The sequence below is a fragment of the Podarcis muralis genome, chromosome 7 (assembly GCF_964188315.1).
Source record: "Podarcis muralis chromosome 7, rPodMur119.hap1.1, whole genome shotgun sequence".
NCBI lineage: Eukaryota > Metazoa > Chordata > Lepidosauria > Squamata > Lacertidae > Podarcis > Podarcis muralis.
This window is the reverse complement of record NC_135661.1, coordinates 80,599,356-80,621,381: the sequence shown is the minus strand read 5'-3', so window position 1 is coordinate 80,621,381 and position 22,026 is coordinate 80,599,356. Positions and strand designations below refer to the sequence as shown.

At 52.9% G+C, this 22,026-nt stretch overlaps 1 protein-coding gene across 5 annotated transcripts in view; it reads left to right on the top strand.

Annotated features, from left to right (window-relative positions):
* CIC (capicua transcriptional repressor) overlaps positions 1-22,026 on the top strand; it is a 47,381-nt gene that overhangs the window by 2,509 nt on the left and 22,846 nt on the right. For all 5 annotated transcript variants that reach the window (XM_077932193.1, XM_028742332.2, XM_028742330.2 and 2 more), the window contains exon 2: positions 2,699-5,281. In XM_077932193.1, the coding sequence (XP_077788319.1) occupies positions 2,731-5,281 (2,551 nt within the window). In that variant the 5' untranslated portion in view covers positions 2,699-2,730. The remainder of the gene's footprint in view (positions 1-2,698; positions 5,282-22,026) is intronic.

The window sequence follows — 22,026 nt, the reverse complement described above, 5'->3', positions numbered from 1 at the left end:
GAAGAGGAACATGTTTAGAGGGTTTGCAGTGGGGGAGATGGGGGCAGCAGCCATGGAGAGTCTGGCATAACCTCTCTCTCTCTCAAGGAAGCTTGAAGCCAGGGAGAGCGCCCGGAATGATAACATTAGGAATGCTGTGTCGAGCCAATCCTTGAGACTGTTCGCCCATAGTCTGTTTTTTTCCAGGAAGCCTCTTCTCCCTCCCTTTTTGGTGGGGTGTGGGGAAGAGGAGGGGATTTGGCCTACATCCCTGCTTGCCGCCAAGCGGATGGGTTGCAACTCTTCCACATTCCTTTGCACCCTGCTCCTGTCTCCAGGCCTCAGATGAGAAGGGAACTAGGAAGGATTCCTCCGGAGGTCTCTGAGCATTCCTCTCCCCGCCCACCAGCTGCACCCAAGCTGGTAGCAGGGGGAGGCATGTGAACAAGGAAGCAGCCTCCCTCTGCAGAACTTGGGGTTCTTTGGGTTTTGCCTGAGTTCGCTGCACCCCTTACCCGGGTAGCACATTATGGAAAGCCGTTGAGAAACTGTGTTGGCCATATTGAACAAGTGAGGATATGCCGTTTTCTTGAGCTGCCTCATGTTGGGATAGACGTGTGAGAAATGGAGAGAAGTGTATCTCAAGAGATGCTGGAATGGGTGAAAGCTTCTTATTATGCTAGCCCGATTGGTTTCAGGCCAAGCAAGCCTCCTTGTGGGGGCTTATCATACACATTTCTTTATAAGCTGCTCAGCGAACATCCGTTTTGAGGGACCTTGCAGGGCAAAACTTGCCTGGTCCATGAAATCCGACGGTTGTTACGGCATAACACCCAGTCCCCAGGACCCTCTCACTTTTTATTCCCCATGGATGCTTCTGCTGTATAATTAAAAATGAAGGCAAAGGACCACCTGCTCGTAGTAACATCACCCAGGGGTTTCTTATTCAGAATGTCAAAGGTGCAAGCCGTACCATACAGAACCCTGTACTCTATCGTAAGTTTTAACGCCTTCATCTGATGAGGAGTTCTGTGTTGCTTGAACGCTTGCTCTCCCATTCTGTAGAATGGTGACGGGGAGCCTGTGACCTTCCAGGTATTTTTTGGACTCCATTTCCCATCAGCCCCAGCCAGCGCAGCCAATGGCCAGGAAGGATAGAGTTGTTGTCCGGTGGTGTTAAGAGGGACTTGGGTTCCCCCTCCCTGATTTACAACATAGCGTAGTTAAGCGTCATGACTGACCTTCCGGGGGGGGGGGGGAGCCGGAAGGGATTCCCGAGGGTCATCTAGTCCAACCCGCTGCATTGCAGGAATACCTAAGCTCTTTTATTTATTTCATTTGTTCTTGATTTCATTGGCAATGGTGCCAGGGGTGGCGTATGAGTGCTACCCAACCATTAGTGTATCCTGCTAAGTGCCTGCCAAAGCGGTCTTTGTGTTTTCTCCATTTCTGAATACAGAAAGGTACCTCGGGTTAAGAACTTTATTCGTTCTGGAGGTCCGTTCTTAACCTGAAACTGTTCTTAACCTGAGGTACCACTTTAGCTAATCGGGCCTCCCGCCTCCGCCACGCGATTTCTGTTCTCATCCTGAAGCAAAGTTCTTAACCCGAGGTACTATTTCTGGGTTAGTGGAGTCTGTAACCTGAAGCGCCTGTAACCCGAGGTACCACTGTACAGTTGTATGAGGTGAAGGAGCTCAGGGCCGGGAGGTGGGCAGAGAGTTATGGGACGGGGCAAAAGTATGGAATATGTTGCCACGAACCTCACACAAGCGAGAAGTAGCAGGTGGGTTTGTGCTTGCGGGAAGGATCTTTTTTAGGGTTAGAGCTGGGGAAGGACAATGGGAGCAGGGAGCGTTTTAAGAATTGCATTGCAGGGGGTTGGACTTGATGACCCTTGGGGTTCCCTTCCAACTCTGCAATTCTGTGATTCTACAAGGAGACTTCTGAATCAGGCCAAAGGCCCATCTGATTCAATGCCTAGTTCTCACAGTGGCCCTATATTTGCTTCTGGGGAACCAGTGAGCAGAACGTGAATCATAGAATCATAGAGTTGGAGGGTCGTCTAGTTCAACCGCCTGCAATGCAGGAATCTTTGGCCCAACGTGGGGTTTGAACTCAGGACCTTTGGATTAAGAGCCTCAAGCTGTACACAAGAGCAGTCTCTCCTCCTGTGGTTTCCAGCAACTGGTATTAAGAGACATTACTGCCTCCCAACTGTGGAGGCAGAGAATGGCCATGGAGTGTACAGCCACCAATGGGCTTATTCCCCATGAACTCGCCTGCTCCTCTTTTAAAGCTATCCAAGCTGGTGGCTGTCACTGCCCCTTGTGGGAGTGAGTTCTGCACTGGCGAAGAAGTACTTTCTGCCCTGAATCTTCCCAGCATTCAGGTTCATAGGATACCCAAGAGTTCTGTCATTAAATGTTTAGGATATAATGGATGCTTTCGCTGAAATTCCTGCATTGCATGGGGGTTGGACCCTCTAGGGGTGCCTTCTAACTCTATGATTCTGTATGACATCCCTGCCCTTTAGCTTAAAACAAAACCTCCAAGTTCTGAAAAGCTGGATGGCTGCAATAGTGGGGAAGGAGAGGCCAGATCCTTGGACCAGTGAGAGAGCAGGTATGGGGCTTTGTCACTCTGGTTCGCTGGAACCTCGGCAGAACGAGCCTCTGCCTGCTCTTGTAACCTTTGCCTCTTGTCTTTCTCTCCTCAGCTCCCTGAGTCCACACCCAGCCTGGAGGGAATATGAAACCAGCGAGGAAGGCTGCTGGCTCCTCCTCCTCCTCTAGCAGCAGCAGCAGCCGCTCCCCACCCTCCACTCGGGCAGCCAAGGCCCAGAAGCGCAAGGCCACTGAGGAGGGGCCCAAACCCGAAGAAGAAGCAGGGGAGGAGTCTCTAGATCAAGCCCCGCCTTTCCCAGGTGCCCGGTGCCTGCAGCCCCAGATGGATCCCGGCCTGCAGGAGTTGGCAGGGACACCCGAGGACCCCTACAAGCTGCCCGAAGGGGACAGGGACCCGGGGACTGAGGCCTGCGGGGCGGAAGCCTCCCTGAACCGCAAGACGGCCACTTTCAAGTCGCGGGCGCCCTGCAGGAAGTGCCCGGGGGGCGACGAGTCGAATGGCAGTGAAGGCGCGGCGGGGCCCACCGAGGATGAGCCCAGGCGCTGCCCCTCGTCCAGCACCGACACCGCCAGCGAGCACTCTGCGGACGAGAACGACAAGGGGGCAGGGGACGCCTGGGCCACGGCCCCGAGCGACTATGACCTGCGGCAGCTGCGCTCACAGCGGGTGCTGGCCCGGCGTGAAGGGCTCTTTCAGCCGGCCGTAGTGAAGCAGATCCGCCGGGGGCAGGACTTGGGGGTGCAGTTTGTGGGCGACCGCGTCACAGCGTACTACGAAGGGGCTCTGGGCTCCGGCGCGGTGGACGTGGTCCTGGACGCCACGCCTCCGCCAGGGGCCTTGGCGGTTGGCACACTGGTCTGTGCTTGTACGGACCCTGAGGAGACGGCCTACCGGGAAGGCACCGTCATCGAGGTGAGTGCCAAGCCGGCTTCCTACAAAGTTCGCTTTGCCCGCCCCGTCGTCCTCCCTGGCACTGCGGCAGCCCGCAAAGACTCCGCCTGGGTGACACGCTCGGCCCTGCGCCTCTTGCGCCCGCCATGGAGCTGCGAAGCTGCCCCCGAGGACAGCAAGCTGCCTGAAAAGTCACCTCCGTTGCCGGAAGAAGAGAAGGTCGCCCTGGCCCTCCCGTGCCCCGACCCGAAACAACCTGAAGACGCGGAAGTCTCCAAGATCAGTGCCTGCGTGCGGGCAGAGGAAAAGTCCGTGGTGGTGCCGCCCCAGATCCTGTCCCCGCCCAAGTCCCCGGCTTTCCCTCGCCTCCCCGAGCAGCCGTCCCCGCTGCTGAGCCCGGATGCGAGCGGGAGCCGCAGCAGCAGCGTCATGTCCGTGGACAAATGCAGCACCCCGGGCTCGTCTCGCTCCCGGACTCCCCTCACGGCGGCCCAGCAGAAGTACAAGAAGGGGGACGTGGTGTGCACACCCAATGGCATCCGCAAGAAGTTCAACGGGAAGCAGTGGCGGCGGCTGTGCTCCCGGGAGGGCTGCATGAAGGAGTCGCAGCGGCGCGGCTACTGCTCCCGCCACCTCTCCATGCGCACCAAGGAGATGGAGAGCCTCTCGGAGGGGCGGGCCAGCGGGCTGCGGGAGGGCAGTGCCGAATTTGACTGGGATGACACCTCGCGGGACAGCGAGGCCAGCAGCGCGCGCGGGGACTCTCGGCCCCGCCTGGTGCCTCCCGCCGACCTATCCCGCTTCGAGTTTGATGAGTGCGAAGCGGCTGTCATGCTGGTCTCCCTGGGCAGCTCTCGCTCGGGCACCCCTTCCTTCTCGCCCGTCTCCAACCAGTCTCCCTTCTCACCGGCACCCTCTCCCTCTCCCTCGCCCCTCTTCGGCTTCCGCCCGGCCAACTTCAGCCCCATCAATGCCTCGCCCGTCATCCAGAGGGCTGCCGCCCGCAGCCGCCACGTCAGTGCCAGCACGCCGAAGGGTGTCGGTGGCGCCGTGCTGAGCCCTGAGATGCTGCACCACGCGGCCTCCCGCGAGCGCCACCACTCGGGCATCACCTTCCAGACCAACCTCACTTTCACCGTGCCCATGAGCCCCAGCAAGCGCAAAGCCGGGGACTCGCACCACAGCAGCACAGGCTCGGCGGCCGACTTCCACAAGAACGAGAGCCTCGACTCGGGCGTCGAGTCCGTCTCGCACACACCCACTCCTTCCACACCAGCTGGCTTCCGGGCCGTGTCGCCCGCCGGGGCGGGGCCCTTCTCCTCCCGCTCCCAACAAGCTTCCCCGCTCCTGCTGGTGCCCCCGCCGGCTGGGCTGACCTCCGACCCCAGCCCCACCGTGCGCAGGGTGCCCGCCGTGCAAAGGGACTCGCCCGTCATCGTGCGGAATCCCGACGTGCCGCTGCCCTCCAAGTTCACCGAAAAGCCCCTGGAGGGGAGGGTGGGCAGCCCGCGGGCGGGGAAGGCCGGCTCCAAGGAGCATCTTCCAGGCAAGGGGCAGCTGCAGATTCCGGTGCCCATCAACGTGGGCCGGACTCTTCCTTCCAGCCAGCCCTGCGTGGTTTCCGCCTCCGAGCAGGCCCCGCCCATCTTCAGCGTCTCCTCCCCCTTCCAGCCAGTCGCCTTCCATCCTTCTCCTGCAGCCCTCCTGCCTGTCATCGTCCCTGGAGAGTACACCAGCCACCCCACGCCCAAGAAGGAGATAATCATGGGAAGGCCTGGGACAGGTGAGTTGGGCTGGTTGCTTAGTTTGTTTTCGTCTTCTGGCACAGTTTTCAATCCCTGTGTGGACTGCATTTGATGGTTCCCAAGATTCATTCTGTTGAAGATGAAAACGAGGCACTTGTCTGTGCGTTAGGTCCTGTGCATATACCTGCTTTGAATCCGCTCTGACTTTGCCCTAACTGTTTTCTTCTTTGCACCGAGAGAGGCTGCGTCTCTGTTTCAGAAAGAGAGTGGGGATCTTGTGTTTTGTATGGCCTAGTGGACGAGAGAGTTTGCTTTGGATCTAGGCCCTGGAGATCTGATTTCAACAGCCACTGCCGGCCTGCTGCTGTTAGCAAGTACTCCTTTTTTGGGCAGCGGCAGCAGTAGCGTCCTGCTCTGCAGGGTTGTTGTGAAAGCAAGGGCATTCAGGACTGTGAAGGACATTGTGAATTGAAAGTGCTCCATGAGTTGTAGGTACAAAGAGATACTTTACTCAGTGCTGTTCGGAGGGAGGAAATGTACGCTGGCTTTGAGGCTGCATCTAGGAGGGAGTTTGAAAGTGTCCACATAGTTCATCTGAGGATAGTGTTTTTCTCCAGCTCTGTGCAGCCAACCTGGTGCAGATGTGATTCAAACATGACAATGAAGGGAAGGCGAAAGGTTTGTTGGTGCTCCATTTTGGGTTTGTAGCCTAACCTCCTCTTAATAGCTGGTGCAATGTTAGAGACTCAGATATGTCAACCTAGCCACCAAATGGCTCCTTAAGCCAAGGTTACAGTCGAGAAAATGGAATGTCTAGTTGCCATTTTTGGGCAAGTCTTATTTTACAAAGGATGGACTGAAAGTGGTTGATTCTCAGTTAAACATCTGGCTATTTCAGATGACAACCTTGAGCTTTGTTAAGAACTTTGAGAACTTAAAGAAGGAAAGTCACTTGATCCAGCGACAGTCCGCATATATATTGGCCTATTCTGACCTCTCTCTTTTTATGGACCATTCATAACGTAGGAATACTCTTCACAACTGTGACTGTGAGCCGGGCAGTGGGGTGGGGTAAGTGTTGTTCGCTGCTCCTGCTCAGGCTGCACAGAAACAGCATTTGGGTTCCAGAAATTCACCCTGACCGTGCAGATAAAATATAACTGATAGAATTCTCCAGGATGTGGTATTGGTGCGTGAAAACAGTCCGGATCCAATGGCACGCACCTCCAGATGGTGGAGATGTCAGGCCCTATCCTGACACCTAGGCCTTTTCACTTAGTCGCAAGTGGCCGATAGTAAAGGTAAAGGTACCCCTGCCCGTCCAGGCCAGTCTTGCCAGACTCTAGGGTTGTGCGCTCATCTCACTCTATAGGCCGGGAGCCAGCGCTGTCCGCAGACACTTCCGGGTCACGTGGCCAGTGTGACAAGCTGCATCTGGCAAGCCAGCGCAGCACACGGAACGCCGTTTACCTTCCCGCTAGTAAGCGGTCCCTATTTATCTACTTGCACCCGAAGGTGCTTTTGAACTGCTAGGTTGGCAGGCGCTGGGACCGAACGACGGGAGCGCACCCCGCCGCGGGGATTCGAACCGCTGACCTGATGATCGGCAAGTCCTAGGTGCTGAGGTTTTACCCACAGCGCCACCCGCGTCCCTAAGTGGCCGATAGCCAGGTGCAAAATGCGCCTGGCTAATTTCAAACACTGAGCTGGCGGCAACATTTTCGTGAGAGTCCTGCCGCTTCAGGCCAAAGGTCATGAGAGCAGAAGAAGGAGCCCTGCAGGATCAGGCCCATGGCCCATCTAGTGCAGCATCTTGTTCTCATAGTGGCCAAACTGATGTGTGGGGGACACCAGCAAGTGGGGTCCGAGCCCTCTCCCCTCTTGCGATTTCCAGCAACTCTTATTCAAAAGCAATACTGCCTCCATCCGTGGAGGCAATACACAGCCATCCTGGCAAGAAAGCTGCCCCAAGTTGTTGGCCATCGCTGCAAGTTCCATGGTTAGACTCTGTGCTGTGTGAACAAGTTATTTCTTCTCTCTGTCCCGAATCTTTCAGCCTCATTGGACGTCAACGAGTCCTACTGGGAGAAAAAAACTTTCCTCTCCCCACTTTCTCCATGTAAGGCATAATTTTATAAACTTCCATCATGGCACCTCTCCTTTACCTTTCTCTTGGCTAAAGAGTCCAAAATCATAGTAGAGTTGAGAGGGATCCCAAGGGTCATCTAGTCCAACCCCCTACAAATGCAGGACTCTCAACCATCCAGTTTGGAACCATACTGGACCCTGCTTAGCTTTGCAAATGTGCCAGCAGTTTTCTTGCTGTTGCAGCCTTTCCTTATAGGTCCTTCTCGTCCATTCTCCCCACTCCTACTGTAGCCCAGTATCTTCTTGTGTTTTTCAGGAAGCAGGGGCGCAAGGGGCAATAAGCCCCACACCCCGCTGCCTGTCTGCCTGCCTTCAGGCATCTGCTATTCAGAGTCCTACTTTTTGTGGTTACTGTTGTAGTTAATAGCCATTGAGAGATTTTTTCCCTCTGTGAATTTGCCTCTAGCCTACATCACGACCCAGCAGCAAAGTCCTATGCACTCCTCAGTACGGGAGATTTTAAGTAGGCGGAAATCGCAGCGAGCCTTGGCTGGATTGGGCCCATTAACCGTCCCCTTTGATAGTTGTGGAATCTGAAGCAGAGAGAGTATGTGATGTGCTCAAGGCAGCAGCCCTGTCCGTCTAGGGTTGAGTTGGGATTTCAACTTTGGTCTCCTTTAGTTGTGGCTGGACGTTTGACGAAACAGATTCTCTCCTCCTCCCGGAGGTAGGGGCACGCAGAGCTTCCAAGTTTTGTCCCAGCTCCTGCAAGGGATGGAGTGTCATCTGAGATTCCTGCATTGCAGGGGGTTGGACTAGATGACCCACAGGTTCCCTTCTAACTCTATACTTCTTTGATTCTGTGAGAGTGCCTGTGTGTCTGTGCAAGAGAGATCCTACAGTAGTCTAGATATTTCCCCCCCAGGATTTCTCATGTTCTGCCACTTGCTTCCCAGTTCACTCCGGAATGGAGAACAGGCCCACACTGCTTTTGAACTACTTGCTAGGTTACACTCATTGCCGTTTGCAGTCCCAAGCAGGCCACAACGCCAGGTTAGCCAAACTATCCTGTGCATGTCCGTACACATTTGGTGGGTTGCATTTGACTTGGTTGGGTCGTGAGCCGCATCAGCCTGATCTAGAAAAACAAGTTTGCCCAAAAATAAGTAAGCAAGTTCCCAGGTTGTAGTGTTTGTGTCCTGCACACAGGCTTTTCATAGTCATCTGGTTGGCCACTGTGAGAACAGGATACAGTGGTACCTCGGGTTAAGAATTTAATTCATTCTGGAGGTCCATTCTTGACCTGAAACTGTTCTTAACCTGAAGCACCACTTCAGTTAATGGGGCCTCCTGCTGCTGCCACGCCGCTGCTGCATGATTTCTGTTCTCATCCTGAAGCAAAGTTCTTAACCCAAGGTCCTATTTCTGGGTTAGCGGAGTCTGTAACCTGAAGCGTCTATAACCTTAAGTGTCTGTAACCCGAGGTACCACTGTACTGGACTAGATCAGCTTTTGGCTGATCCAGGAGGGCTGCTCTTCAGTTCCCAAGTCACTGAAAGGAGACTTGGGTATTTAGAACTGGCACTGCTTTCCTGGCTTGGATCTGCCTAAAGAAGTTGCCCTAGTTTTGTCCAAGTCAAAACAGCAATAGGGTTTTAATGAAGGCTGGGAGCAGGAGCCTATACTCAGAATTATAGAAGGGACCACAAGGATAACCTAGTCCAACCCTCTGCAATGCAGGAATCTTTTGCCCAACGGTGGGACTCGAACTCACGACTTTGAGATTAAGAGTCTCATGCTACCAAGTCCAGTTTAATTTTTTTTGTGAGCCACTGTGAGTCTTTGTTCTGGGGAAAAGGTGGGATATCTAACTAACTAACCAACCAACCAACCAGCCAGCCAGCCAGCCAACCGACCAGTTTGGCTAAGTGCTAGTTTTGATCAGTTTGAGATCACCTTGTTTTTAACCTGCTTAGATGATGCCAAGAGCTGTGTGACATATGATTAATGGCTGGGAGAGTTAAAGACCACCTTGAAGGCTTTTAGGCCTGTCGCTTTCTCTCAGAAGTCTTTTACCCCAACATGTTGCATTTTTTGAGAGAATTAGAAAAACCCCTAATGCAAAAGTCGGTTGTGTTTCTTGGAATGTGTACATATATGTGTAAGACACAGACATGTCTGAGCCTTTCTTAAAGAGAACTGCAAACGGTAAGTGGGCGAACTTTGGGGATATTGTTTGCCACCAGCACAGTAATATCTTGGAAGGACTATGTGGCAGGCAAATAATGTGGGGTGGGAAATTTTCCAAAATGGAAAGGGCTGTACGGAATGTCAATCATGCTCAGGAGAAGACTCATTGAATTGGATACCATGACTAGCTTGCTTTCTGCTGCTCCGAAGGGTAGGACCTGGACCAATGGATTCAAATTACAAGAAAGGAGATCCCGACTAAACATTAGGAAGAACTTTCTGTTACTAACAGCTGTTTGACAGTGGAACAGTTGTGGACTCTCCTTCATTGGAGGTTTTTGAGCAGAGGTTAGACGGCCATCTATCAGGGATGCTTTAGCTGTGAGTCCTGTGTTGTAAGATGTTGAACTAAATGACTCTTGGGATCCCTTCCAAATCTGATTCCATGACTACCTTGGGCCCATTTTCAGTGGGTCCACTCTGAGGGAGAACCCGCTTGGCTCCAACTTGCCATTTTAAAGTGCTTTTATTTCCCCACGCAGAATTTTCTGTTTCATAAGCGCATTAAGCAACACCAGAGAGATGCTGGTTCCCAAGTATAATGCTAGGCGAGCGCGGCAGTTTCCAACGGTTTAGCTTTGCTTACTAAATATAGGTAAAACGAACATGCTCAATTAGGTCGCTCTCCGGGGCATAAGAAAATTTCCTGATGCAAACTGAATTTTTCCTGATGCAAAGGAAGAATTTCTGGTTCAGGTTTCCCTAGGAAACCCGAATCCCTTGCTGTCAGCCTACTTCTGTGTAAACTCTGTAACTAAAAGTGCACCACTGGGGTAATCTTTACCCCCCCCCCCAGAGGTCTGGGTTAGGGTTAAATATCTACTCACGTATGGTGAATAGAAATTGTCTCTGGGCAGGGAAGCGTTCGTAAACCGGAAGGGAGTTGCTTCTATCCCCCCCCCCCCGTTTTCCTTTTAGGCCAGCTGTGTACCACTACTGACTGAGGTATGTGTTAGGAGTTTATTTATTAAAATATTCCTAACCCACCCTGTATTGGTTGGTCTTGGAGCAGGATATAACAATAAGGCAATCCTAGGTGGGCTGGCGGGACGCGGGTGGCGCTGTGTGTAAAACCTCAGCGCCTAGGACTTGCCGATTGCATGGTTGGCGGTTCGAATCCCCGCGGCGGGGTGCGCTCCCGTCGTTCGGTCCCAGCGCCTGCCAACCTAGCAGTTCGAAAGCACCCCTGGGTGCAAGTAGATAAATAGGGACTGCTTACTAGCGGGAAGGTAAACAGCGTTTCCGTGTGCTGTGCTGGCTTGCCAGATGCAGCTTGTCACGCTGGCCACGTGACCCGGAAGTGTCTTCGGACAGCGCTGGTTCCCGGCCTATAGAGTGAGATGAGCGCACAACCCTAGAGTCTAGCAAGACTGGCCCGTACGGGCAGGGGTACCTTTACCTTTACCTTAGGTGGGCTGGCAATTTTTGTGGGGGTGCTTTTAAGACTGCTGTGTAGATCATCCAGCATAGACATGCTGGATTAATACCACTCCACACAGATACTCAGAAGTGTTGGCATTTTAGAACTTGATCTTATTGATAGCAAAGGGCTTTAGAATTTGTAGGAAGGGTTCCATCTGCCCTATGCTTTAGGGCTGGGCGATATCTGGTTTTCTACATCACAATATATCGCCAATTAAACACGGCGATATACCAATATATCACAATGTCTGAAATGAGGATGGAGCTATGTAGAGGCCTTGGCTGGCTTCATGCGTTCCCCCACATTGTGATTTTTGCATAGCTCACACATACATATAACGATTTGCAATATATTGCCAGGTCAAAAATTACTAGACCAATATCACAATATGGACTTCAAACCGTTTTTGGATGGGACAACAATATAGCCCTGCTACGCATTTCAATAAGTGTCATGCAACTTTAAACAATCATTTAAACAACTTCTAGCCCTGTTGTTGTTCTACCTCTTTATAAATGACTTGGATGAAGGAATTGAGGGGATGCTCATCAGATTTGCAGATGACACCAAACTGGGAAGGGTAGCTAATGCCGCAGAAGACAGAATCAGAATTCAAAATGACCTTAACAGTTTGGAGAACTGGGCGCAAGCTAACAAAATGAATTTCAGTGGGGGCAAATGCAAGGTTCTGCACTTAGGCAGGAAGAACCAGGTGCACAAATATAGAGAAGGGGACACCTGTTCTTAATGCAATACGTGTGAAAAGGATCTAGGGGTCTTGGTGGACCACAAGCTGAACATGAGTCAACAGTATGATGTAGCAGGGGGAAAAGGCTAATGCTCTTCTAGGCTGCATCAACAGAAGTATAGTGTCCAGATCAAGGGAAGTAATAGTACCACTCTATTCTGCCTTGGTCAGACCACACTTGGAATCCTGTGTCCAGTTATGGGCACCACAATTTAAGAAGGATGTTGACAAGGTGGAACATGTGCAGAGGAAGGCAACCAAGATGATCAGGGGTCTGGAAACTAAGCCTTATGAGGAGCACTTGAAGGAGCTGGGTATGTTTAGCCTGGGAAAGGGGAGACTGAGAGGAGATAGGATAGCCATCTTAAAGGCTGTCAAATGGAATAGGGAGCATGCTTGTTTTCTCCTGCTTTTGACTCGAGGCCGTGGCTTCAAGTTACAATAAACTTTAGGGTTGCCATACGTCCGGAATTTCCCGGACATACCCGGAATACTGCACTCGGAAGCAGTGTCCGGGCGGAAAGTGGCAAAATGTCCGGGAAAATCTGGACATATGGCAGCCCATGCCAGCAGTGTCATTTTTGCCTTGGATTTCCCTTAAAAGTAGATCAAAAATGTCAATTGCTTTTGTTTCCCCATTTTCACTTTTTGAAATATGGCAACCCTACAAGAAAGGAAATTCTGACATTTGGAAAAACTTTCTGACAGTCAGAGCTGTTCGGCAGGGGAACAGACTCCCACAAGAGGTGGTGGACTCCCCTTATTTGGAGGTTTTTAAGCAGAGGTCGGCTGGCCATCTGTTATGCATGATCTGGTTGAGATTCCTGCATTGCAAGGGGCTGGACTTGATGACCCTTAGGCAGTGTTAGAAACTGAGATATGAAAGCCAGGAGCTAAATGGCACCTTAAGCCTAGGTTATGGGCACAACAATGTCTAGGCACGCTGTTTTATAACAAAAATACAAAGCTGAAAATGAAGGAACTGCAGCTAAAATATTATGCTCATTTTTCACACGGTCTAGTCCTTCCCCTGCCCACCCCCCTAATATTCCTAAGAGGGTCTCTTCTCCAGTCTTCAGAGAGTAGCTGGAAGTGGGGAGGCAGAAAAAGGTCCCCCTTTCTTTTCTTTCTATAGTTTTAATCTCAAATCTCAGGCTCAATACTGTGCCCAGAGCTCAGAAGCTGCTTGTGCTGATGAAAGTTTTGAACCCTGCCCATGTGTCCCTTCGAGCTCTAAGATTTTATGGCTTCCCCCAAAGGATCCTGGGAGTTGTAGTTTATTTAGGGTACCGAAGGTGGTTAAAAGGTAAAGGGACCCCTGACCATTAGGTCCAGTCGTGGCCGACTCTGGGGTTGCGGCGCTCATCTTGCTTTATTGACCGAGGGAGCTGGCGTACAGCTTCCGGGTCATGTGGCCAGCATGACTAAGCCGCTTCTGGCAAAACCAGATCAGCGCACAGAAATGCTGTTTACCTTCCCGCCAAAGCAGTACCTATTTATCTACTTGCACTTGACATGCTTTCGAACTGCTAGGTTGGCAGGAGCAGGGACTGAGCAACGGGAGCTCACCTCGTCGCGGGGATTCAAACCGCCGACCTTCTGATCGGCAAGTCCTAGGCTCTGTGGTTTAGACCACAGCGCCACCCGTGTCCCACTGAAGGTGGTTAGGAGACCCCAATTCCCCTCACAGAGCTACAGTTCCCAGAATGATGCTGCTTTAAATAGGTAGTGCAGATGGGGCTTTAGTGTGCAGAATGAATATGGAGGCAGTTCTGGGGAGACCCAGTGCTGTGACCCCGCACCCACCTCCCTGATTCCTTCATTGCAGCAAGTCATGCCTGCTGCACCATCCTGTTCTTGACCCTGAGACGCCTGGGTTGAAGCATTTGCCGCAGCCAAGAGACCAGTTCAGACATGACTTTTCTTTATTAGACATTGGACTCATTCCCACATGCAAGTAGATACGGTTTGCGACATGGCTGAACACGTGTCCAGGTGTCGCGGTACGTTTTCCCATCCATCCATGTGTGGACAAGGCTTTGCCATTAATATAACTGCCGGTACCCATAGGAACGACCAGTTGCACGCCAGTCTGTGTTTTGTGTATCGCCCATGCGCACGACTGCTGGAGCATCACATGACGCTTGCATGAGTGAGTGGAGAAAGAGGAACATACACGGAACAGCTGGCTGACTGCAGTTTGCCCCCCACCCCATCCACTGTTCTGTACCATAAGAAGCCTCACAGCCTTTTCTCCCCCTGGTGGCTGCTATCGCCAAAATCATAATGTGAGATCCAAACTCCATACCACTGGGTACCTCTGAGCAGTGTTAGAAACTCAGATATATAAGCTAGAAGCCAATGGCTCATTAAACCAAGGTTGCTGTCGCCAAAAGGGAACATCTAGTTGCCATTTTGGGGCAAGATGGCTCTAAAGTCATTTTTTCCAGATGATGGACTGACTGTGATTTAGTCTCATCTGTCTGGTTCAGACAAGCTAAGTAAAAAGCTTTGAGAACTTACAGAAGAAAAGTCCCTTGCTCCAGGAACGGTCCACATGTATATTGGCTTATTCCAACCTCTTTCTCTTAATGGCGACTGCTCCTGCTCGGTCTGCGTAGAAAAAAACTATTGGTTTCCAGAAATTCATTCCAATTGTGCAGATGAAATATAACTGGGAGGGGTATTATTGGATGAAAACAGTCCAGATCCAATGATCGATCCCCAGATGGTGGAGATCTCAGGCGCCATCCTGGGACCCAGGCACCTTCACTTGGTCGCAAGTTGTCGAAAGCCAGGCACAAAAGAGAGCCAGTGTGGTGTAGTGGTTAAGAGCGGTAGACTCGTAATCTGGTGAACCGGATTCGCGTCTCCGCTCCTCCACATGCAGCTGCTGGGGGACCTTGGGCTAGTCACACTTCTCTGAAGTCTCTCAGCCCCACTCACCTCACAGGGTGTTTGTTGTGGGGGAGGAAGGGAAAGGAGAATGCTAGCCGCTTTGAGACTCCTTAGGGTAGTGATAAAGCGGGATATCAAATCCAAACTCTTCTCTTCTGACACCTGGCTAATTTCAAACACTGCCTCTGAGCCCATCCCTTTCACCCCTGGGAGAGACCTTTTGGGGTGGATAAGAATGCACGCTTGTGCTTTACCAGGTTTCTGCACCCAACTAGACACACTCTTTGGGGACTCTGAGATCAGAGGTTACATTTGAGGTTTGCTTTCTGGGGATCAGGCCCTCATTTTGGCAGTGGTGACGGGCAGGTTCTGGAGCTCTGTGTGTCCAGGACACTGTTCAGGTCTGTGCAAATCCTGCTCTGGGGTGCTAGGACATATGAAGGGAAGAGTGCGCCTGGGACAAAGGTGAGGACTCGAGCATGCGAGGTAAGGGAGAGCGTGGCATGTGCTTCTCCCATTCCCAAGGCACTGGCTCCATCTCCCTGCAGCATCACAACTGCAGTTTGCTGTCTCTCGGCAACTGGTAACCAAGGCTACCATCTCCCTGCTGCTCGCCCGGAGCCCCATCTCTATTTTTATCAGCAACGGGAGAGACCAGATCCAGATTTAGGGGAGTTGTACATTTGTGCATATGGCTTGGGGCTTAGGTGCATTTTGCGCGTACTGCAGTAGTGCCGGCTCCCTAACTCCCACACCCTCACATGCGATGGGTTTATTTGTGTACTCGCACTGAGCGTGGGCATGCTTGCGCAGTTGTGTGCACGGGCATATCCATCGCATGCACATGTGTGTTCCGCAGTTGCACCGTGCACGTATTTCCCCGTGGCGCAGTCGTGGTGCCGCTTGAGCAAACCTCGGGGTACGTTCGCACTTCCTCTGAAAGTGCGAATTTCATGCTTGCAAGCTTGCGTTCCACACCTGTCTTGTGCTTTTATAAAAGGAAACCATTCTGTGGAAAGCGATCAGGCTTGGCAGACTCGCATGTGGGAGGGAAACTACAAAACGATCCTGTGGCATCTTAAACACTAACCCATTTATTAGAGTACAGTGGTACCTCGGGTTAAGTACTTAATTCGTTCCAGAGGTCTGTTCTTAACCTGAAACTGTTCTTAACCTGAAGCGCCACTTTAGCTAATGGGGCCTCCCGCTGCCGGAGCACGATTTCTGTTCTCATCCTGAAGCAAAGTTCTTAACCTGAAGCACTATTTCTGGGTTAGCAGAGTCTGTAACCTGAAGCATATGTAACCTGAAGCGTATGTAACCTGAAGCGTATGTAACCTGAGGTACCACTGTATGACCTTTCGTGGACTAGAGTCTACTGTATTGCAGTAATCCATGAAAGCTTATACCACAATAGATTCATTAGCGTTTAAAGGGCTGTCAGACATTTTTGGGGGTTTTTTGGCTGCAACAAGTTAGTTTATTTTATATCCCACCTTTCCTCCCAGGAGCTCAAAGGGGCATACATTTTTTCCTGTGAGATAGGCTAGGCTGGAAGACAGTAACTGGCTTCATGGCTGAGTGGGGATTTGAACCTGGTCTCTCAGGCCCTAGTCCTGGGACACTCTAACCCAGCTTGTTTTGGACTACAACTCCCATCATCCTTAGCTAGCAGGACCCAGTAGTCAGGGATGATGGGAACGATAGTCCAAAAACAGCTGGAGTCCCAAGTTTGGGAAACCCTGCTCTAACCACTACACCACACTGGCCAACCCCACCCCCCACCCCCGGATGTTCTTGCAATGTGAGTCCGAGAGGCTTTTCATGCTTTATTCGCCAGCCTGGATTCACCAGTGCTCACCATGATAAACGTGCAAAGCATGGCTGGGAGGGATGTGGACTCTGACATGCATTAGACATGCAACAGGCTCTGGCTCTCTGATGCAGCTCTCTGCAATGTTTGGAGTAGGACCAACCATAGCTCAGTGCCAGAAAACATGCTTTGTACCTAAGAAAGTATTTGGTGCAACAACTGACATCCTCAGGTAAAATAACATGGATCAGGTAGCAGCAGGTTATGGGAAAGACCCCAGGTAGCATGAGAGTTTCAGGACACAGGTCTCCTTTTCCTCTTCCACTGCACCAGACATTAGTGGAACTCTGATGCCCTGGGTTGTTGTATAAGGTGTGATGTGTGGCTTTCTCCCTATTATGTAATGCAGTGTGTACCTAGTTCCAGCACTGAATACCTGCTCTTACACAATTCCGGATGTTCCCTACACCCTGGACAGTGCCAGGATATTAGTATGGTAAATGATTGTGCTCCTGACAGAGGACACTGCCGAAAGCACGCCAGCAAGCCAGTTGCATAACACATAGCACACCCTGCTACAGCCAGGATGCAAAACTCCCCATGCAGTAGGGGCCAGTGTGTGCACACAGCCTACTGCTGTGTGGGAAATCCAGATGGGAACAGATGGCAGCAGGCATCTGCGGTTGCCCTCTTCACAGCTTTGCATGTGTGCACAAGAACGCAGCTTTCCCCCTACAGTGACTGGTGTTGTATTTGTATCAACACAGTACTAGGTCGACAAATGTTTAATGGCTAGTGGTCACTGGGGGTGGTCAACCTGTGTTTGAGTCGTACCGTTTTCGACTCAGGCAGTGACTCAGATGATTGAATAATCTTCCACTTAACTGTGATCAATATCCCTCCATTCCGTTTACTAGCATGTTGAGGAGTAAGGCTCTCCCCTCCCCTCCCCCCCCCCATGTTCAGTTTTCTATGTGGAATGCATGTTTTTTGTATGGAAGAGCATTGAGTCATGCGCATCTTTAGGCCTGAAGTGGTTTAGCCTGGCTATGGGATGACCACATTGAGTGATAGCTTAGCCTCAGTCAGGGCAGGGCAGGAATTAAGCCAGAAGCACATTCGCCTTGAAAGCGGTGGACAATCCCAGTTGAGCCCGTCTCCCTCCGGAGATGGTGGAGTCCTTGATTCGAAGTTTTTAAGCAGAGGTTGGGTGGCCATCTGCCACGGATGCATTAGTTGAGATTCCTGCTTTGCAGGGAGTTGGAGCAGTTGACCTTCAGGGTCCCTTCCAGCTCTATGATTCTATGATTCCTCATCTTCCCGTGAAAAAAGGAGGCCTTCATTTCTAGCAGCGTGTTCCTGTGTCCTCGCCAAACATGAGCTTTTGCATGTGAGAGAATGTATTTCTCTACAGAGAGTGAGTGTGGGCACTGCAGAAGCAAGACACACACATCAGTGAAACTTCTAATGTTGCTTGCTTGCATTTATGCAGATGAGAACTAGAAAGGCGCAGCGTTCTGGGATAGATCCCTTTATGTGGCCCTGAACTCCTTGGAGGAAGTATGGATTGTCCGGGATCTGGTGGCCAGCGCTTAGGTCCATTTAATCTGGCGGCCCCCTGCATTCCTTTTAGACGGACAGGATGGTGTGCTGTAAGTCGCCCCTCCCTTTAAGCCACCTTGAAGTAAGGAACTTAAAATACAGCTTTTATTTCTGTCGTTCACGGAGAGAGGTATATCTGGGTTGTGAGTGTCATGTGCCTCCTGTTCTGTGAATATGTTTTCCTCCCTCTGTGCTACCTTCTGTCCTTTGCACTCGGCGGACATAAAATGCGCTCGCTGGCGAGAGAGAGAAGGCAGAGTGTGTGTGTTTTGCCCTTGGGCTGCAGAGTTTGCAGGCAAAAAGTTCTGCCTTGCATGAGGCAGCGGGTCTGCATGCAGCATGTGTGGCTGTGTTGGGGCAGAAGAATAAGGAAGGCTAGGCTCCTATGAGTTATCTGCATGTGAGTCGATGTGCATTGCAGAGTGAGCGTGGGTGGCGCTTTTTCTGTGCAATTGTTTTTCTCTCTCCCCCCCCCCCCAGCCCCAACGTCATGGTCAGTCTTCCCTTCCACCCCGCCCTTGGCGTAAGGCAGTGCGTGCTGGGAGTGGTGTGTTTGTGTCCTCTCCTTCTCACCCCCCCCCCCAATTCCCTCAACAATGGGATCCTCGCCCAGGCCTGGCCTTGTGCCCAGATCTAGTGTGTGTGTGTGTGCTTGTGTATTGGTGTGTGTGTGTCTGTGATGGGGGGGGGGTGTTCCTACGTGTCTCCTTACTTCACCTCATAGCCTATTGGCTGCCTGCTGGGGGAAAGAGGCTGGCTACAACCCACCCACCCCCAGCTGTGAGCAGAGGCAGCATTGAGTCAGTCTTGCGGGGGAAGGGGCTGTGGTACTCAGGGAGGACGGGAAGGGGCTAAGGGAGGAGGCGAGTGTGAGTCATAGGGAGGCAAGCGGAGGCAGCTCTGTGGAAGAGGAGGCACGCAGGGGGGGGTGCCCTGGAGTGCACGACACTCGGGGTTCACTGCCTCTCTGCCCCCCCTCGCCCACACTCCTTTTTCCCGCCACCCTGCCCCAGGGAGGATAGATTATCCCAGGAATGCGTCTGTGCTGCAAGCTCTTAATCCCCAGCCGCACTGGGCTGCCTGCCAGCAGAAGCAGCTTCAGTGCATATGTGTGAGTAGTATGATAGGAGTGACTTTAATATAAAGACACGTATGTATCTGGGAGCGTGACGGTGATGCACTCATCTTAACGGGTCTCCATCAGCCTGCATGCTTAGCTGGGCTCGCGCCCATGTGCCCCATTCAGGTGTTACACAAGGATGCATTTAATCCCACATGTGGGTCTGTCTATGCGTATGGCTAGCCAGGCCTGCACCTTATCAAGGGTATGCCCAGGCTCAGAGGTGGTGACTGGTCCAAGGTCATGCCAAGCCAGCTTCACCTCTTGAGCAAGGATTTGAACCCTGGTCTCTCCCAGGTCCTAGACCATTGTGCGCTGAGTCAGTAAGCGGGGGGGGACGGACCCAAACACCACAAATCTTGCACAGCTTTCCTTAATATCCCCTCCCTACTTTGTTTTGTCTTAAAAACAAAACAAAACTGCACCAGCCCTATTTGTTTCCTCTTTTTTCTTACTCTTGACCTGGTTGGCCCCGTCACCACTTCCTGCCCATCCTTACCCACCCCATCTTCCCTTTTATTGCCCGTCCTCTTCCCCCGCTTCCCCCTAAGCCCCCACCCTTATTTCCCCCCGTTCCTCCCTATGCCCCCTACTCTCATTTCCCCCTTTGCCCCCACCCCTCCACCCTTTGCCCCCACTCATTTCCATACCCTTCATATGCTGGTGTGTGTCCACGTCTATGTATCTGTTCGATGTGGTGCCCCCTCGCAGGCATCTGCCAGGGCATGTGTGGCCACAGCATGATCCAAGCAGGTGCCCACACGGGCGCAAAGTGGGTGGGGAAGGGGCATATGGGGTGTATCATGTATGCACTGCATTTACACTCCACCTTTCTCCCCAAGGAGATCAAGGTAGGGTACCTGGTTCTCTCTCCCCCCTCCCCACATCCTTCATTTAATCCCCACAACAACCCTAGGAGGTAGCCCAGGCTCAGAGGTGGTGACTTGAGGTCCAAGGTCACGCCAGCCGCTTCACCTCTTGAGCAAGGATTTGAACCCTGGTCTCTCCCAGGTCCTAGACTTTTGTGTGCTGAGTCAATAAGGGCGGGGGGGGGACCCAAACACCACAAATCTTGCACAGCTTTCCTTAATATCCCCTCCCTACTTTGTTTTGTCTTAAAAACAAAACAAAACTGCACCAGCCCTATTTGTTTCCTCTTTTTTCTCACTCTTGACCTGGTTGGCCCCGTCACCACTTCCTGCCCATCCTTACCCACCCCCATCTTCCCTTCTATTGCCCTTCCTCTTACCCCGCTTCCCCCTAAGCCCTCACCCTTATTTTCCCCACCCTTCCTCCCTATGCCCCCTACTCTCATTTCCCCCTTTGCCCCCACACTCATTTCCATACCCCTCCACCCCCCAGGATTTCCCCACCTTCTCGCCCCCCCGCCCCCATCCTTCCCCTGCCCCCCTTATCACGCCTCTCTTGCCCCCTCTCCCCTCATTTCGCCTCCCTTTTTCTCTCCTCCGCTCCCCCCTCTCCCCGGGCGTGGTCTCTCCCTCTCTCCCTGGGTTCCGACGGGCGGGCCTGAGGCGGCGGTAGAGTACAAGAGAGAAGACGGGGGGGGGGGAGAGGCGGGAGAAGAGGAGGAGGACGAGAAGGCGACTGGTAGTAAACCACGGCCAATGGGAATCCCTCTCACCCCCCCCACCTCTCTCTCCCGCCCCGCGATCCGTTCCTTCACCCCCACCACCACCCTCGCGGCGGCTCGCGGATTTGCATATGACTGACATTCCAGGGGCGGCCAATGGGCGGCCGCGGTGCGTGCGGCAGGGAGGGGTGCTCATTTGCATGTGAATGACCCAGCGCGGCGGCAGCCAATGGCGCTGCGGGGGCTAATTGGGCATGCGTGACGACGGCAGTCTGTGTGAGGGAGAGAGAGAGCGAGTGAGTGAGGAGAAGAAGGAGGGAGCGGGCGAGGAGAGCGAGCGAGCGAGAGGAGGGCGGTTCGGGCGAGGGGGCCGCCCTTGTTCGTAGCCCAGAGCGGCCGGGAGAGGGAGGAGGAGGCGGGCAGGCAGTGAATGGTGTTTGGTTACAACGTTACAACCGGAGGGGACGGCGCGACAGGCGGAGCAGCAGCAGCGACAGCCTCCTCCCTCCCTCCGTCTCCGTCAAGACGCTCCGCGACAAGCAACCGCCCGCCTGTCGCCGACAGTGGCTGCGAGGAGGAGGAAGGGGAGGCGGGCAGACGGGAATAGGCGGACAACTCGCGACCTCTCCCCTTCCCCTCCCTCTCCTCCCCTCCCCCCTCTCCCCGGTCTCTTCCTGCCTTCCCAATGCGCGCACACCGTAATCCTGCCAGGCGACAAGCCTCTGGCCGGGGATCGGGGCAGGCGGTGTGGGCGCTCTCTCTCCCCGCCCCCCTTCCAACCCCTCTCCTTCCTACCCACCCGCTTTCGTCGCTGAGGTGCTAAAGTGCCCTTGCATACTCGCACACACCCACCTCTAGAAACTGCACCTCAAAGCAGCCTGTATTTCCCTCCCTCCCTCTCCCTCTCTCCTTCCCTCTCTTTCTCTCCCACCAGCACCTTCCTCTCTACACTGCTGGACCCACACGCCCCTCTCTTTTTGCACACACTGCCAAAGCAGCCGGCTTGGCACATGGGTGCGCGCACACACACGCCACCGCCACACGGCTACCTACCTCGCCTCCCTCTGCTCCCCCACCCTAAGATGTTTCCTAACTTACCCCATGCCGACTGCCGGACACGCTGCTGCGCCTGTGAGGAGGACCAGAGCAGGCCGTAGGAGAAGAGTGTTGCCCCTCCTGCTGCTGCTGCTGCTGTTGCACATGGGCGGCAGTGCGGTGGTGAGCCTTCAGACTGTTGACATCCAGCTGGC